General features: G+C 37.8%; 1 protein-coding gene across 1 annotated transcript in view; it reads right to left on the reverse strand.

Annotated features, from left to right (window-relative positions):
• ANKFN1 (ankyrin-repeat and fibronectin type III domain containing 1) overlaps positions 1-18,910 on the reverse strand; it is a gene marked incomplete at its 5' end in the record, with an annotated part of 59,482 nt that overhangs the window by 33,132 nt on the left and 7,440 nt on the right. Inside the window, 3 exon segments of the mRNA XM_009581798.1 lie at positions 5,935-6,048; positions 7,549-7,743; positions 12,282-12,492. Of these exon segments, the coding sequence (XP_009580093.1) occupies positions 5,935-6,048; positions 7,549-7,743; positions 12,282-12,492 (520 nt within the window).

Genomic DNA, 18,910 nt, shown 5'->3' on the forward strand with positions numbered 1-18,910 from the left:
CTCTTTCCTTTTTATAGAGTAAGAACTGTTTTGGGGAAAGAAAGAATGAGTTTCAAAATATACAAAGAAACTTTGAATAATGAGTGAAAAGGGTTTCAAGATCAAGTTGAATGTAGAATGCTACTTAATTCCGCTATAGACTGGAACAGGATCAAGCAGTGACATAGCATCTACTTTAGAAAGATGCATAGGTATTAATATTAAAGCACCACATTTTCATGCTGTCCTGGTTTCGGCTGGGATGGAGTTGATTTTCTTCCTATTAACTGGTATAGTGCTGTGTTTTGGATATAGTATGAGAATAGTGTTGATAACACACTGATGTTTTAGTTGTTGCTAAGTAATGTTTACGCTAGTCGAGGACTTTTCATCTTCCTGTGCCCTGGCAGGTGCACGGGGGGCTGGGAGGGAGTGTGGCTGGGACGGCTGGCCCAGCTGGCCAATGGGCTATTCCATGCCATATGATGTCATGCTCAGCATATAAGGCTGGGGGAAGAAGAAGGAGGGGGGGACGTTCGGAGTGATGGCGTTTGTCTTCCCAAGTAATCATTACGCGTGATAGAGCCCTGCGTTCCTGGAGATGGCTGAACACCTGCCTGCTGATGGGAAGTAGTGAATGAATTCCTTGTTTTGCCTTGCTTGTGCGCGCGGCTTTTGCTTTCCCTATTAAACTGTCTTTATCTCAACCCACGAGTTTTCTCACTTTCACCCTTCCGATTCTCTCCCCCATCCCACCCGGGGGGAGTGAGCGAGCGGCTGCGTGGTGCTCAGTGGCCAGCTGGGGTTAAACCACGACAATGCCTAAGATTCACTTCTACAAGCATTCATTTCCATAACCAGGGTTCTTCTAGAAATCAAAGAAAGCACAGGCTTGCTGTTTTCTACTCTGACACTGCTGAGTGAACAGTTAATTGCCACAAAAGTGGGGAAAAAAGCTGGACATATTATATATATACATGTATTTAGGTCTTTGTGTAAGCTCTACCTATGAGACTAGCCAAATCCGTCTGGAGTCAAACCCACTGTGCAGTACTAGAAGGATCACTGTAGGAAGCCTGCTATAGAACAAATCCAAACTTGATCAAACATGGCAAGTTAACTATTGATAGACAAATCAAATACACAATTACAAAACGTAAGGTATATGTACGTGCTCACAAGGACAAGCAGAAGCCCACACAAAATTATAAGATTATTTGGTTGTGAAAGGATTACCCCTGAGAGTAAAACATGCAGAATCACACAAATTTTGTAGATAGTTGTTGTAAAATCTTTGAGGTTTTTTACACTTGAAATTTTCAATGAAAAATTTCCATTGACACAGTGAGGTGTCAACTGAGAATCTCAAATACAGATTTTTTTTTTGAGCTACAGAACATATATCATACAGACCCAACCTGGCACTTCCTCTTCCCATTATCTCAGGTGCTGACTCTTAAGGAAAAGGTAGCTCTGTTCATCCTTTAGTTGAGACTTCCAATGATAACACCAAAGTGCACCAGCCTCTCCTGAACAAAGGTTCTTGTCTATAACCAACCCATTTCATGCAGCCATGCGATAGCAACATACTGTGGCTACTGCATATCTAGCTAGGACTGAACCAGTGATTTAAAGATGATTTAGATGATTATTCTCATGCAAAAAATTCTGAAATGAACCACAAATTGCCTTGGAAGAAGGGAGGCAGGGGATGACTTTTTGTCAAAATTTAAGCAAGACATAACTCCTCCTTTCCTAATCTAAGCTGATGTGCTTTTTTTTTTTTTTTTTTTTTTGAGCTACACTGACATAGAAAATAAAAAAATCTTCCCTCCATCCAACAGAAATCCTAGAAGGCAGCTGGGCAGTCCTGACCAACATGAAACATTCTGCTAAAATAACAAACTAAACAAAAAGGTAACCAGGGCTAAAGTGGCCTAGACAGCTTAGCATCACTACCTGGAAAATAACTTGGCATCAAGTCCACAGCTACATCCAAACAGAGAGAGGATCAGCCCTGTTTGCTACATCAAACATGGCTCAGATTTTTTTCTCTCTTCCTCTCTCTTCAAACATAAATAGTTCCAGGCTCTTAAATAAATTAGCTCAACTTTGGTTATACAAGCTGTTTCATTTTTTCTCCAAAAGGGAATATAGATGTTTGTTTAAAAACTGTAAATAAAATATAAACGGAGATTTTCCATTACATAGTGATCCTTTCCAGTAAGTAACGATCAGCGCTATGTCCATTTTTCTTCCTTATCCTATACTTGGGGATAACAGCATTATTATGACTACTTCTGATGGTAAACGGATGAAAAAATAATTATGTCATAAGAGGAGGTTTACCTGTACTTATTCACCGTATAAGCAAAATAATAATCAGGTTTAAAATGCACAGAAAATAAGTGCAACAAAATTACTTACCATTACTTACAATTTTGTTCTTTAAAAAAACCTGCTTCCTTTATGTGTATATGTTGTGTGGAACATGTGAACCCTAGAAAGGCTAATTAGTGAAAGACAACAGTTCTTAAAAGCCCTACAAGCACTTACCACTCGGCTCTATTGGGACTGTTCCTAGGAGTCAAGTGGTGCCTATATGGATTATGTTGCTGCTGGGATTTTTTGCATCAAGATAGTTACAGTAGTGTAGCTCTAGGATAAAAATACATCATGCAGTAACAATATGACAGTGTAAACAGAAGGTTCACCGTAGCTTCAAACTGTGGCAAGTTGTTTTGTGTATTAGTGTGGAACATTTTGATTGTGTTTTCAAAGATGTAAAACTAAAGCAGGTCCAAAGTACTTCCACGATAGGATGTGAAGTTTGGCTTTAGGGCATGATTAGCCAAGGGCAGGGGTTTTTCTTCTCAATATTACAGTGATGCTTCACATCCTTCCTAAAACTGGCTGGGGTGAGATGTCTCTGGCTTTGAATCTTTCTTTAGCATGGAGCAGATTATTACTATTATTATTGATTTATGTCATGCCTGTCTGCTTCCAGCCTCAAAACACTTTACTAAGTTACAATATACATAGAAATCATTTCACGTCAGCCACCACCACTCTGTAGCCTTCTCTGGAGGGAAACTGAAGGGAGCCATTAGGATGGTGCCTGCAACATTAAACAACAATCCAGGAGAGGAAGTAAAGAATACTCTGGCTCCTTAAAGCAATGGCTCAACAGAATGCAGTCACTGAACTGCCATCCAGCTGGGACACCAAAGTCAATACCCATTCACCGTGTGTGGTTAAAATTAAATCTCCTAATGAAGTGAGATGGTTTTAGTGGTTAGAGAGTGAGTGCAAAGTATTATTCTCCTGTATTATTATTTGCAAGTTATACAGCTAACAAGGGAAAAGATCACACACAGGAAAATAGCAGACAGTTAGATAATGTTCCAAGCCCAGTTTCTAAATGACATTTGGGCAAATAAAGCTTTGGAAAAATATGTTAAAAAAAAAAGATGACACAGAAAAAGGGAATTGGCAGCTTCTCAATGTTTTTAGGGAACGAAACTAAACTGAACAGAAGCGATGTCAGTTTTTATCCCCTGTAATTCAGGTCCAGAGAAAAGAATATTATTAGCTTCTGTTAATGAGAAGGTATTCCCTAAACACTGCTCGAAATGCTCCTGAATTTTAATTTGCTTAGAAAAAGAAATGGTAAAGTATTGAGGGGAAAGAACCCTAACAGCTTATTTTTGTCCCTGAATTAGCAAAATGCTTAGATGGTTTTCTGGATGGGAGGTTTATGTATCTGATTAAAAAGATCCTCACACAATGTTATCAAGCTCTCCTTTCAGGGCTAGTAATTGCTAGCTGGTTCTAATCATTCTTGCAAGTGATCATTTGAAAGGTTCATTTTATGACCCCTCGAACTAGCACAAAGAATCTCACTCCATAATGTAATAAACAATTCTACAACCAGTGCTTAATTAATTCCCGAAAGTCACCAAAAGGAGCTATTAATGATCTTTCTTTTTATCTAACCATAAATATGCAAGTCTCCTGGGATAAAGGATTTAAAAAGAACATTCTGGCAAAACTAACTGTCAACTTGATAAAGCATAAAATGATCACCAGTGAGGGCAATTCAAAATACGACGGCAATGCTACCTAGTCTGATTAGAAAGTTAGGTCAGGTTGGATTAAATTTTTTCTGAACGTTGTGCTTACCAAAAAGAGGACAGAATTGACATGGTACAAAACAGACTCAACCCAAATGACTATACAAGAGAAAATTACTACAACCTTTAGAAAATTATTTTAAAAAATCAATTCTATTTGGGGATTTGCTTTACTGTGAAAATATCAACAATCATTATATTAGAGCATGGACAGTATTTCAGGGTTGTTTAAAATACGCATATTATAAAGAGCAGGCTGATATTTTCAAGAGAACTTAAGCATTTCAGGAGCCCAACTATCATTTTCACAAGTAAATCAGGCAGTAGGAAGCCCTTAAATGAAATTTAGTTTCCTGGCAACGCAACCCAATGCTGAAAATTAGATTTAGGCTTCTAAAGGGCTTTCATGTTTTTGAACATCACACTTCCTGCAGCACTGCACAGCTGACTAGGTGTAATACAGTAATTTACCCTTCTACTGAGGCTGTCGGAATGGAATCACTTTGATGGCTATAGTGATGTCTGGGAGGTTGGTTTTTTTTCTTACACTGTAAAAAAATTTTTTACTGGTCATAGCCAGTGATGACTGGAAACTCTGACCGGAAGCAGGGCGAGGAAAGAAAGAGAGAATCTGCCTTTTCCAAAATAAACTCATGCAGTCCTTTGGGTGCTTGTGCTTGATGACAGTGCAGCCTATGCACTGGCATGTCCCACCTTCAGAAGAGCTCCATGAGCTATTGGACCCTCGATGGACTGGGACTTTCTGAATCTCTTCTGTTGAACCAATGCCTGTGACACCCACACATGGAAACATGAACTAGACTGCCTCACAATACAGCCATTATGGTTCTTGCTTTGTGTATGGAAATCCAAGGTTCAAGTACCTCTCAAATGCGTTTTTAAGTATTAATGCAAAGAAACAAACACAACAGGAAACATTAAGAGAGACACAGTGGGAAATAACTAAGAGGACTTTCAGGCTCCCCACTCCTTGACTCCCCTGGGCTGGGCAAACAAGGCCTCAGATCTTCAGAACAGTGCTTTTCCAGTCCCTTGACCTGTGGAAGGACTCAGACTGGAAGGTGGAGGCTGCGGATTGCTGCATTTAACACTGAAGACCTTACTGTTCCAAATATTTTAGAAAACCTGGAAATTCCTTTAAACAGGAAATTTTAAAATTTCTCAGTTTTGTTCTAATCTTCAATAAAACATTTTTTTTTCTTTTTTAATGTTGGAATTTCCTGTGGAACAGAAGTTCTGTTTTAAAAGCATTTCTATTCAACAACGCTATTCAGATGGAAGCATTTTCCTATTCATTCTACTTTGCAACTAACTGATGCTACCCCAAATGTATTGCTCTTCCAAGAATGATGTGGCAGCCCTGGAATAGCTAATTAGTTGGGCTGTATGATGCCTCTGCCAAAAGTTTCAGCTTCTAGAGGCATTCCTTTAAGGAATGGTGGTGTGGGTTTGGCATTTACAAGGATACACATGGTTTCAGGAGCCCACAGGCACCAAAAGTTAGCTTGTGTTTTATAACTGCTCATCTCAACCCAGTCATTGAGCCGATGTCCTAACCACAGTGAGTCAAGCAAACTTCTTCAAAGCACTCATGCAGAAAGCTTTTGGTTAATTTATTTTTCTTTTTTAATAAAAATTTTGTCTTTGGGGAATCTTTTAAGAAAATTCCACTTCTACAGCTATTAACTGGGAAAATAATTAAATTCAAACATTACTAGCATTGTAGATAAATACCTTTGTCACTTAGCCCTCAAATTTTTATACATTGTTAAGGCAAATGAAAGCTGTCTAAATCGAGTACCTTTATACTTGGTCACCACAGCTGAGTTGACACTCAGAGGTTCTTGGAAGGTGACAGTGAGTGATGTACTGCTTGTTACCATGAGACAGACATTGGTTGGCGCCTCAGGGGCTCCTGGGAGAGAAGAGAAAACATCAGCTCTTCAGCACAACAAATCCTATTCAAACAATGTTTCTGAGTCTTCAAAGAACCCACTGAAAATCACCCTGCAATTGTGAGCTTTGGGTTGTAGGTGTTTGTGTTCTCTGCCTTTTGAGCATTTTAATTAGTGCCCCTGCTAACAATATCCTGCAGACACCATTTGTTTATATCACGGTTTTTGGCTCCTTTTGGTTAAAAATATCTTCCTGCATATATGTAACCCAATAAAACAGATTCATGCTAATTATGTCAGTGAAAAGCCCCTATAAATCTCTTGGGGTGGGTAGGAGGAGAGAGAAAGGACAAAACCACAAAGAGCTAATTAAGCCTTTATGGTTTCACTAACAAACTCAAATTTATCAAATAAACAGAAAACATTTTTACATTATTGTGATTCAGAAATTGCAAATTCCACAAACGTTTCAGTGTAGTAGTTCCAAAATACAGTTTTCAGTTGAGGCCTAACATCTTTTTTTTTTTTTTTTTAAAAAGCTTAATTCACAGAATATCAATCAATCAGACTCAATTCAGAAATCAAACACAAAATGTCATGACTTACTGCTGGGACTGATTTAAAAAATCATTATATTAACTTACACTACTGCTGCATTTCCTGTATTTAGTATCTAATACAAAGAGCACTACATCTGTCTTGAAGAAGTAATCTTAGAATATAATAAATTTGAGAAAATTATTTGTAAGTACATTTATATAAAAACGGTTGTAAAAATGTTAATGGCAATGATTGTTTTTCATTGAATAGGATACCGCTAAGAGATCTACATGTGAAACAATTCAGCCCTGTTTACTCCTTCCCATGGGCCCAAATTCACATTTACTTTGGGTACAGACTCACTTGTACAACTGCTTAAAGTGACCCAATCTGTGACTACGCTGATGAAATGTTATGTGTGGATGCCAAAATTAAAATTAAGTTTTCACAATTTTTATATGTAAAATGGAATTCCATTGTTTGATCAAATGTTTAGAACAACTCCATTCTTCTAAAAAAGAATACATTTTTTTTAAAAATCAAATTCCAACAGAAAAAAGACGAATGTCCCCATCCCCCTTCCTCTCTTTTCATATATTCTTTTCTAATCATCCTATTTTAAACTCTGAGCACATTAAATGAGATCCAGGAGTAAATGTGAAGAGAAATAAGCAGGACAGAATCATTAGAACCTGAACCAAGAGTTTGGAGGTCTCATCAATTTTATGCAGCCCACTCCTAAAGGAGCTATGTGCTTGTTGCTCTCAGATATTTGGTCCTCTATTGTTCTAACATCAATTTCCTTCTCACTCTTGGGAAGGCCATTTAGTCGTATCCCTCAGTTTTCCCACCCTAACATTCGTCTGCTTCACAGCAGTGCTGTGAGGATCAGTTAGTGAGAGCATCTTTGCTCAACAAAGGCAGAGTGTTCTCAGTTGTAGAGTTCGTATTGAATTTTGCAAGTACTTTCTTTTACTTACTAGCATGCTCGTAGCCTGCCTTCATGCGCTTGTATAGCCTGTATCTCCATTCCCATGCTTTTAGTTGCTTCTCTTTTTCTGTGTTGTCTGTACCAAGGCCTTCATTCATCACTTGTGCAGACAATTCAGTAACTCGCTGCTGTGCTTCCTGGACCAATGTACTCAGATGCACTGACCTGCTTTCCATGTTAACAACTACCAAGAAAAGGGAAAAGTAAGTAATAGCATGGTGAACTTATGTGACAAAATTCTGACCTTATGCATAACACATGTAAGGTCAAATCTTTGAACACTCTGCCTTCCAGTAGTTATCTTGTCATCAAGCAGATTAAAGCATGCCAATTTATACCACTTAAGGATCCGGCCACTTAAATGGGATTAACAACATGAATAAATTGAGCAAATTTTATCTTCCAATGTTTCTCATACGCTTAAAAATTTCTTAATTAGACCGAAATTGCGTATATGTTTTAAGTTGGTGGAATATTAAAACCGAACTAAAATAATAAAGCATTTGGTTTCTATCCAACCTCTACTTTGCCATAATATCATAAGCTTTCATAGAAAAAAAGAAGGTTGTACTGGTCATAAACACATACAATATATAAATCTCTACAAGCGAAGAGAAATCTAATTGGCAAATTTAAGAATGAGAGTTTTGTGCCTAAGGGCCATCGCTGGTATAGAATGGATCTCTTTCCAGATTTTCTTTGTGCCACAGTTTTGCCCATGTAATATCTAATTAGTCCTGTGACAGACTGGACAGATAGCAAGCAGCTTGACACATGGAGACTTTGTTTTTCTCCAGAAATAATTTTAATTTGATTTTTAGCAGTTCAGATTGCCTGTATGAACTACTGTGTGCTACATAAAGGTGAAAATGAAGATCGCATAGGTTACAAACTAAAATAGGTTTGATTTTAGCCCAAGTCCACAAGACTACCCTAAACCAGCCCCTTGATTGTACAGTGAAATGTGGTGAATCAAGCCCTATTGTCAGAACTGCTCTTAGCCTGAAATTGTTCAAACTATTTGCGATTTAGAAAATAGGACTTGTAAAGGCGTTTAATCTGAAGAGAAATGCAACCACTGATATGATGTTCAATATGCAGGAAATAAAGTGTACAAGAGAAGGAATTCTGAAATCACAGAAAATAACTTTTCTCTGGTGTCTGGTATTTTTGCAGAAGAGCTCTGAGATAGTCTTAATTTAAAAGGCCGCTATTTACTGAAAACATTGCCCTAGCACAAGGAGCTACTCTTAGCAATGATGGGGAGTTGCTATGTAGGGACAGGCAGGCTCTTTGGTTCTTAAGGAACAGCATGAATTTTGCACAGGATGCACCAATCATTCACTTGCATAAGCCAGGAGCAGTAGACATTTCTGAAAAGATCAAACTGTACCATATAAAGGACCAAGACTCTGACAGGTATTTGACATAAAAACACCACATGAGCAAAGATGTCTGCGCATATGAATGTGTTATTCCTAAACTGGAATCATAGGATTATGGGACAAATCAGATTGGAAAGGACCTTCTCTAGTCCAAGCTTCTTGTTCAAAACAGGCTCAGCTATGAGGTCAGACCAAGTTACTGAGGGCATTACCCAGTCTAGTCTTGAAAACTTCCCAGGTTGGAGGCTTTACAACGACTCTAGGCAACCTGTTCCATTGCTTTACTGGCCTTATCGTGCAAAAGATGTTTGTTTTATCCAGTCTGACCCTCTCGTTTTAACTTTTGCCCTCTGTCTCTCATAACAATATCACAATTGAAGTTTAGCAGAGTCTAAGAATAGCCCTACATACTAATGTGAAAAGTGCGATGGGATCTTTAAAGCCACAGGAGGAGAGCAAGGAATTACTCAACGCCTCTGACATCCAAAAGGTTGTTCTTGAAGAATGTTTGTCTCTAAGACTTTGCTTTCAGAAGCTGGCTTGAAGCCATCCTTCTTGAAGTTTGATCATTATTCATATGGACATCAGAGACATATGGCCAGGCTTACTGGAATCTCCTGGTATCCTCAGAACTGCCTGTTTACTGGGAGGCCAAAGGTGATACCGTTTCCTGGATCCATGCCTACAATAAGCGTGCAACACATCTGATAGCACAACAGGACTGAGGAAGGAGATTTTATGTGCCAGAACTTCAGGTGATTGAGAATTGGCATTGGTTCAAATTCTCACTAAGGATCTGGCTTTATCTGTTTGATCAAGATTCTGATCCACAATTGTCAGGTCTTGGAAACATGTCCAATCAGCCACTGGAAATTTTAATCTTATTTTTATTTGGGTTCACATGAACAAGCCAAGCCAAACCATGAGTATATGATGAATAAGAGAACTGAAAAGATAACACAGTGGACTTTGCCTCCTCCCCAACTAAATTAATATTTTAAATGCTGTACTCTCTGATCTTTCTTACTTTGTGTTTAAGAGATGTTGGGTTCCTATTAAGATTTATACAGTCTGAGCTCCATGTGGAAATGAAGATCATAGTTTTACTTTCTATTGCTTTATCTGCTATTGTTCCTATTCCAGGCAGAAATCCAGGTGATACAGATGGAAGCTATCTGTTCTCCAGATCCTCTTTTCCACAGCATTAGTTTAGAGGCTATAATGAGATTTCAGCTGGATCACTTTGGCTGATACAGTGCAAGAGCAAGAGTTTTCTCTGTAGGAAGCTTTCTGTGTGCACTTGGAATGGGGAATTCCTCTACCTTGCCGTCTCCCAGATCTGTGCATCTGTCCTATACACTTCCAATTAGATTAAGAGATGCTTGTGTCCTGTCCCAAAATTGGGGTGAGTCAGAATTTTACATTGAAATCCTCCCCTCCCATTCAACCTGGGAAGTCTTGCTCAACTGCCCACCATAGAGAAATGAAAATTCTCCTGCTGGGTGCTGGATCATGTTCTAGCAGCCCTGAGATCATACAAACAGAATGGATTTCACTCTAACAGGGTTGGTTGAGTACAGAAAGCAAAGCAGAAAGACTAGAGAAAATAGAAAGTGACTGCTATCCATTCCACAAGAATGAAGCCACATACAAAGATGCTGTGAACCTTTGTTCTGAGTGCTGAAAATAACTTTTTGCATTTTGCTCTCAAGTAGCAACTGTAAACCCTCAAGGTAAAAAAAACACAAAACAAAGAATTGTTTGCTTTTTATTGAGAATGCTTCATCCATTATTTCAATCAGAAAAAATAAAAATCAAGATAAGTGAAGTGGAAATTTAGTGGGTATATTTTGAAATGGAAATGAGGTGGTTATATATTCATATTCTCTGTGTTCATAGGCATGTTTGCATTAATTACAGGAAATGAATACTAATTTATGATTGCCCCTGCTCGCCATCAGACTGCATTTATTTACAGATGAGGTCAATGAAAAATTAGTTTAGTCTTTTTTACTGCTGTTTAGAACACTCAAGACTGTGTTTTCCTCTAGATTTGTCATGGTTAATGAATGTTGCTTCAGCAGTCAATCATGTACTCTAAATGCTGTCACACTTTTTTTTAAAGCCTCAGTCATGAACCATGACAGAAAAATAAACAAATAAATATAAAACTAAAAAACTCTTTTCACTGAGCAGCTACACTATGCAAAAATCTCCAGGGAAGGTTAAAGGAGGCCAGAATAAATGATAATATAAGTGCTGTGGACATAGAAAAGCAATAAAGGTGTACCAACACTGAGGGTCTGGCAAAAAAACTCAACACACACACGCACATGCACACACACTCTCCAGTGAAAAAACTGGCAATGTTAGTAGCCTCAAGGTGCAATTTCCTGGAGCACTGAGATTGACATGCCAGCACTAAATGTTGTTAATTTAACTAACTTCAAATTAATGGCAGAGTCTGCAGTGGCCGAACCCCTCAAACACAGTCTCATTATAGCCTTGCTGGGAATGTCCTAAATATAGGCATTGACAGTTTAAAACAAATTCGCATACATTGGTGTATTTTTAGACACAAGTAAGGCGTCAGAGTTTGTGTCATGGTATACAGTTGATTAATTGGGTTGGTAAGTCACCCTCCAACCCACAAATTGTGCATAAAAATGCCCATGAAGGAATACAAAGGAGTTTTATAACTACAATATGTAGTTATAAGCAATATTGGTATTCCAGTAAAGTGAGAAGGTCTGTTTTGTGTTTAGATTTTCTCTGGTTCTGTAGAACTTTGAAATTCTCATTTAAGTGGGATTTTGGGCCATTTGAAGACTAGGAGTGAGGAGTCTGTGGGTAATGGAAAGGATAGATTTCAACACAACCTGTCTCCTGAAGGCAGCATAGCCAAAATCAAAAGTTAATAAAAATAAACCAAAGTCTAGACAACCCATCGTCCTTTCATTTTTGATGACAAACTCCATATTTCAGACCATGATCTTTGAATCACTCACTCAGTTCCTGTTTCCATATTTTTAAAGATTTTTTCTCAGTATTGATATTAACTCAGCTGCCCCAGTGTTAATCACATTAGAAGCTCAACCTGATTCATCAGTTGGTGTATCTGACATAGAGAATAAGAAAGATCTACGGAGCACGCATTCAACAAGCAGATATTGCTGCAAATGGCCTCCAGCACTGTGGTACTATTGGTGATCTGATCATCCTTATGATAAAACCAGTCAATTTTTGTGTGTCATGTAATTAATTTCCCAAAACAGCAGCAAACTTAATGTCCTACAGGCAATTAGCTAAGTCAATTCAGTTTGTGTTCTTTACTTACAGTGTGGGCTTTCCTTTGCCCCAACGTGTAGAAGGGTCCTAGCAATAGGGGCGTTGTTTGTCAAAATGGCAATATCCAAAGGAGTTAGTCCCTCACTGTTTGGTGTGTTCAGGTCCAGTTCCTCCAAAGTGTATTGATAAAGAAGAATCTGAACAGCATCCAGGTCTTGCTGTTCTACGGCCTCAAACATAGCTTCATTGCACTGGAAATTCTGTGTACCAATAAAAACAGAAATTCAGTAAAACTTTTCAGATGTCAATGTTTTAAAAATAAATTGAGAAAATTTGCGCTTTGTGAGATTGCTATAAAATATTGATCCTCCAGCCCCAGCTTAGGTTCAGCTAGAAACATGGAAATTGTTTGCAGCAAAACTGAGCTTGGTCTGTCTCTGGACTTGTGTACTTGAACTTGCTTCAGGGTCTGTGGGAAGATTCAAGTGAGATTCAAACCCATACAAAACAAAGCCACACTTATTTAGACATCTGTCCTGTAATGAGCAATATTGTATGTTTTCAGTGTGAAACTGGATGAAAGACTATGATTTTGGCAGAGTCTTGGACTACTGAGTTTTTCAAACTCAAAATTTAAAGTAGGAATCTAAAAACTCAGGTGATCAAAATCCAAATCAAACAAGCTATTCTGGAGAAAAACCTTCACAGCTCCAGTGTGAGCTAGTAATAGGTACTGTTCATTCAAACACTTCAGTCATTTCTAGGTGCTACTGTTTTTGCATTTAACTTGTAACTAGAAGCAGCTTTGAAATGTATAGTCCTTAAAAAAAGAAGTAGAAATGGGATGAAAAAATTGACCGTCCAGCGTGCATGTTCAGAAAGTGATGTGTCTGAACAGCAGAGAACTAAAAGAGCCAAACCCAAGAACATACATGGCACTGACTCTCAAGCGGGGAGAACCACTGAACCTTTTCCTTACCAATGTCAAGGAGATAAAAGAATGGTATAATACAAAGAAACCTATTGTTTCTTAATTGAGCCGGGGAGAAGCAGGTGCAGGAGCGTAGCATGGCCTGCAGGTTTCTGTTATGAGAACATCCTTCTGGAGCCTACAGTAATGACATGTTATTTGCCAAGATTCTTTAAATTCTCTCCCAGTGTCCCATTGCCATAATTACCCAATAGGTTTTTTTCCTCTTAAGAATGAATTAGTAGAAGCAAGAGGCCCAGCTAAGCAAGGAGGGCTCAGCATGTGGTTGCATAAAGGAACTGAGATCTATGTAAACATATTGTGCCAATGGGCATACTAAAGAAATGCATACATAAGAGAGCAAGTGATCCAGATACATGATGTAAACTAGCTTCCTGTGTCCTGAAACCCACATGGAGGAAACACAGAGAAAATTCTTATATAATAATGTATTCTTTATGATATGAAATAAATATTGAATTGAAACCACCTTCTACTGTGATTAGAAATTAACATTTCAGCCACATTGAAACTTCATTTTCTTTTTTAAATAGATGTAGTTTTATTTGGCATATCCCTGTCCAAATTTTGCTCTCAGTGAAACAACATTTTCTGAAAGACCACTGATCTGCTGGAACATCTTTTGTCTCCTCCTAAAATGCATAGACTAATGGTTTGCAAGCAGTTCTGAAAACTAGAGTCCACAGCTACACGTTGGAATTTGATCAGTTCTACAGGTTTTTTTCGGTTGCGCTTGAAGTTAAAAGTGTCTTCAGAAATTCTCAGGCCTGACAGATCTCCTGGTCTACTGTTTTGCATGTGAAGTATTGGTACCACACTAAGAAACTGCAAGGATGATGTTATCTTAAAGTTTTAATGTGGACCCCACCTATGCTGATTATTAGGGATCAGCAGAACAAGAAGACAGATGCACGTAAGATGATCTTTACCCAAAATTGTCAATCTAGAGAAATGAGATACCTTCTGTTAGATGACTATCTAAGGATGAGATGAGCTATGCAGCAATAAAGCAAATCTAGGAGAGTCGTCCCAACTTGGGAATCTACCTTTTAGACACTTAAATACAAAAGATAGCTCATGCTGGAGAAACACTTTGTCTGTAGATTTCCATGCAGAATAAACGACACTACTTAAACAAGTGCTTCCTCAAAATGAGTCTCTGTCAAATTCTTGTTTTCAGATTCTTCTCTAGATTGTAAGATTCAGATTTAATTTCATTATCAAATACTTAGATCATACTTCAGTGTTAGGTGTAAGAGAAAAATCTCAGAAAAAGGAACATTTGCATGGTAAGCAGCTAGATTTATCATTCCTTAGCCACCCCTCTGTTTAAGGCAAAAAATATTCTTTAAGGACATATACTGTCATTAGAGAGGGCATATCTCCAGAAATTTTTAGAAAAGAGACTAGCACATATTGCTCTTATTATAAGGTAAAACTTTAAAATTACAGAAATTTTTACTGCAATGCAGCAGTATTTCTTTTCATTCCAGTAGCTCCACACATCTGCTGTCTTGCTTATATAACACCTTATCATCCTGAAATCAGAGATCTTACTCTTATTCTGGCTTTTTGCCCCTACCCTGAAGGGCTAGAAATTTCTGTCTAGAAATTAAAAGAATTTTAATTAATTTTAATTATAATTACAAAATATTTTAATTAATGGTATGATTCTGATACATGCTATATGTCATCAACTCCCATTCAAGTCAATGATACGCATTTAACGGCTGTATGTCACTGTACTATATACTCAAAATTAACATAAATAGATGAAAAAAAAAGACAAAAAAAAAAAGCTGTGCTCCTTCGCTCTTTGAAACTTCGTTATTGTGAATGCATAACTGTGAACTGATAGACTGTTTTTTTCGTACAAATTATTAGAAATGCAAAATATATTCACCAATTCTCCAAAAATATCTATCAACATTCTAAAAAGCATTAATTTCATCACAGTTTACACCCATTTCAAGTTCTTTTTCTACTGATTTTGGAACTTCCTCTATACTGTTGTTTATGGAAATAAAGGGTAATTATGCCTTCAGAAGCATCTGCACTTGATTGAATCAAAAAACAAGCAAAATCATATTACTCTTGTAACTGAACACAGCTAGGAAAGTCTACTTATTTAACAGTAAATTCATAAAGAGCTTACTACAAAGGGATCTGGTTGAAGTAAACTGAATGACTACATTAGTTTCCATTTCTTTTAGTTACGTTCATTTTAAGAAACACCAGCTAACAGTCTGAGAGCAGAACACAAAGGTACAGCTGATGATATTACTCAATGACAGGCTTGTGGTGCTCACTTAGGACAGGAAACTAGGTATTTCTCAGTTCACATTTCCACTTCTGTGGCACTGGGTACATACATGGTTTTCCCCTTTTTTGAAATCAGAATAGTCATTCTCTTTTAATTGACTTTATGTATGTGCATAAAAGTTAAATGAGTTAGCATTTGTAGAGTGCTACCCTAAGTGCTCAATACCATTATTTGGCTTTAATTCCAATTTTGTGTAAAATTCAAGAAATCTTGTACCACATCTCAGGAGTTTCTTGCATTATATAAAAACAAAAAATCCCTGGTACATAATTAAAAAAAAAGATGGCTAACTTCAGTATTACAGCTGAAATTACCCCAATAATAGGCTGACAAAAGCACTTGGCCCTTTTCAAATATATATACACACACTTTAACAACAGATTTTACCTAGCTGAATGATTATTGTAGAATTATGTTAAAAACTTTGATTTGAATTGTTATTTTTGGTTTCAGTTATCAAGATTTAGACCTGCCTAGATGCCTTTGAAAATGCATCTTTGGATCTTTGTTTGCCAAATTAAATACCTAAAGTATTTGTGAAATTTTGGCCTTAAGTAAGTTGCTGAACAGAATCTAAGCACATGCTTAAGTTAATTCCTCATAAATGCTCTTGCCAGCTAATCTGTTGGCAAGAATGTTTCACCAAAAGGGAAAAAATAAAAGCAAATTTCTATTTCTTCATTTCATTAGAAATCTGATTGAAAAAGCTGCACTGATTTAAACAAGAAACAGAGCATGAATTTTATAAGCTACTTCATCCAATCCAAACAATTATGAGACCAAATTGCAAATATCAGGTTTTCCAAATGAACAATTCAGACAGTACAAGCAATAGGCTGAAATATGTTGGCAAGTCTCGTAACCTCAAAGAGTGTAGAAACATGGGAACTGTGATATGGCCTTTCTAACTTGGCATGTATGCATCCCTCATCCACAAAGCAGTGCGCATCTAATCATGCTATATCTATTTCAGTCAAAAAATACCCTGGTGAGACAGCAAAATATCTACCACATTTTCAGCTATGCCAGTAAATTGCCCCACTTGGAAGTCTGCATCAAGCCCAGGTCTCCAACATTCTACACACCTGACCCACTTTTCCCCAACTATTTGCTTTCACACAGAAACAGAAATATATTTGAAGATTATATAGTTTTCTGCAAAAAGCTGATCATAGTCTGTATAAAAGACTCTCTAGTATTGCAGCATTGTTCAGACATCTGCAGCCCAGGGGTAAGAAATTCAAATAGGGGTAAGACGTAGTATCTTTAGACCCATGTGCTCAATTTTAGTCCAGCTGGTATTGTCACAAATACTAACAAGAGCCTTCTGATTTCTGCCTTCATTTACATTTACTAGATAACTTTCTTCTGCTCTGAAAAGACAAAACCACTGAATTCAAAGAGAAACTGAATCACATTTATAAGTGATCAGGTAAAGTTTAGGGCATTTTTTACATTGCTTTTTCCTTGACTCAGTTCTGCAGCCTCTAATCATTAGCTAGACAGCTGCGCTATGTGATTAATTTATTTAGGTGTTACTCTGATGCACAAATGTATATACTGAAAAGGACTACAGTATTGCTTTGCAGTAAGTAATAACCATGTTCCAGTAAGTGATTCAGTGCTGGAGTGTTTAGAAATGCAATCTTATGTAGCTTAATTAAAATGAAGTGCCCCTTTCAAGATATTTGCTCTAGGTTTGACTGAAAAAGTCCACTATGTGCTACTGGAGTTGGAAAAAATGTTAAAGTAGTTTCTGCAAAGACTTGTTTTGATAAACATGAGTTCAAGAATAAAGCTATTTTGGGACATTGCTATGTCTGCAGCAAGACAACAATTTACTGAATGGAAAGTGTTGCACAGCAAGAGAGAATGGAAAGAAAACTCTTCACTAGCCAAAGCTGAAAAAACAAATTCTAACAAATGTTGTTCACTTATCTGGAGACATGATTCTGTAGCACAGAAACTCAATGATTAGAAAACACATCAGCTAGCAACTTGACCTGGAATATTTCCACCCCTTCACTGATGGTTTCCTTGCTGTTTATTTCTAGGGAAAAGTGTGAAAACAACAGGCAGAATGGATAGAATGGGATCCAAATCCTTTTGACTTCAGTGGGGGTCTATTCACTGACTGTTGTGGACACCAGCGCAGACCCCACACTGGTAATATTTAGAGGTACCTACGCTCACTGTAGGTCAGCAGTGACAAAAGCTATGTCACTCCCATGACAGCGTAGTGGTTTGGGGGAAACAAGTAAGTCTATATCCTATTAAACCACCATCCACATCACAATGTAGAATTGAGTCTCCTAATCACGATTACTGATTGAACACTCCCACCGCCTGACAGACCTGGACTGAAAAGGGAGAGAAGTGAGATTGTAAGTAATTAGCTCTGTGGATAGCAGAGGACTTGAGCCTCAGAAGCAGTACACTGCTCCTCAATCTTTGGGCCATGCTCATTTGCCATTTCTCTTCTCATTAGTTAAGTATGACAGAAGACCCCATATTTGAAGGAATATGTAGTTTGAAGTGTATATTTAGAGAAACACTGGTCAGAAGATATACTAACAGACTGGCATTCATTCAGTCTACATGTCAGTCTGCTCTGGCATGGTCCCCAGCACTAGTTTATCCTCCGCTTAGTCACACACAGGCTTGCAATTGAAAAGGAAAAGGCACGAAAAGATAGTGGCTAAAAAATTAATCTAAAGAATCTTTTCCCACAGTTCATACTTAGAGGCCCAAATTCAAATGATCCCTACAAACTGAAAGCATCTGGAAACCCATTGCCTCAAAAGCACAGCTGTTGGCTACTATGCAAAGGCTGTTCTCCAGCTATCAAGCCCTGTTTGAGTTTCAGGCTTCCTCCTTCTGTGAAACAAAATCTATTGGCTCTGGCAGAGCTGAGAGGAAGGAGCCATGATCTCTTGCTTCCTTCAGGTCATAGTCTTTCTTTACAGGAGAGAGACAAGAGTCTCTTGACTTTCCAATGCACTAGAGCTACATTTCATCTTAGATCTTCCATGGGGCATGCATGGGTCCTCTGACTTCAAGAAAGGAGTGATCCTAAGGGATAGGATCATTGAATTGATTTAAAAATTATTTTAAATTCTTGCATTGATTCATATAATTTGTCTTATACATAACAAAGATTTGTGAGTGTTAAAGGAGTCTAGGGTGTGTTTTTTCTACTGACAAAATGTAATATATGGCCCAACCATATTCAGAGTTTAGTCCTGCACTGTGCTAAGCGTCTGCTTTAGTGCAGCAGAGTAATGGTTCCAGGAGGTGTCTCCTGGCGCATTCATAGACACTGTCATAAGTCACAGCTCTTCATAAGTGGAGAGGAACTCTTTCC

The sequence above is a fragment of the Fulmarus glacialis genome, unplaced genomic scaffold (genome assembly GCF_000690835.1).
Source record: "Fulmarus glacialis isolate BGI_N327 unplaced genomic scaffold, ASM69083v1 scaffold43067, whole genome shotgun sequence".
Lineage (NCBI taxonomy): Eukaryota > Metazoa > Chordata > Aves > Procellariiformes > Procellariidae > Fulmarus > Fulmarus glacialis.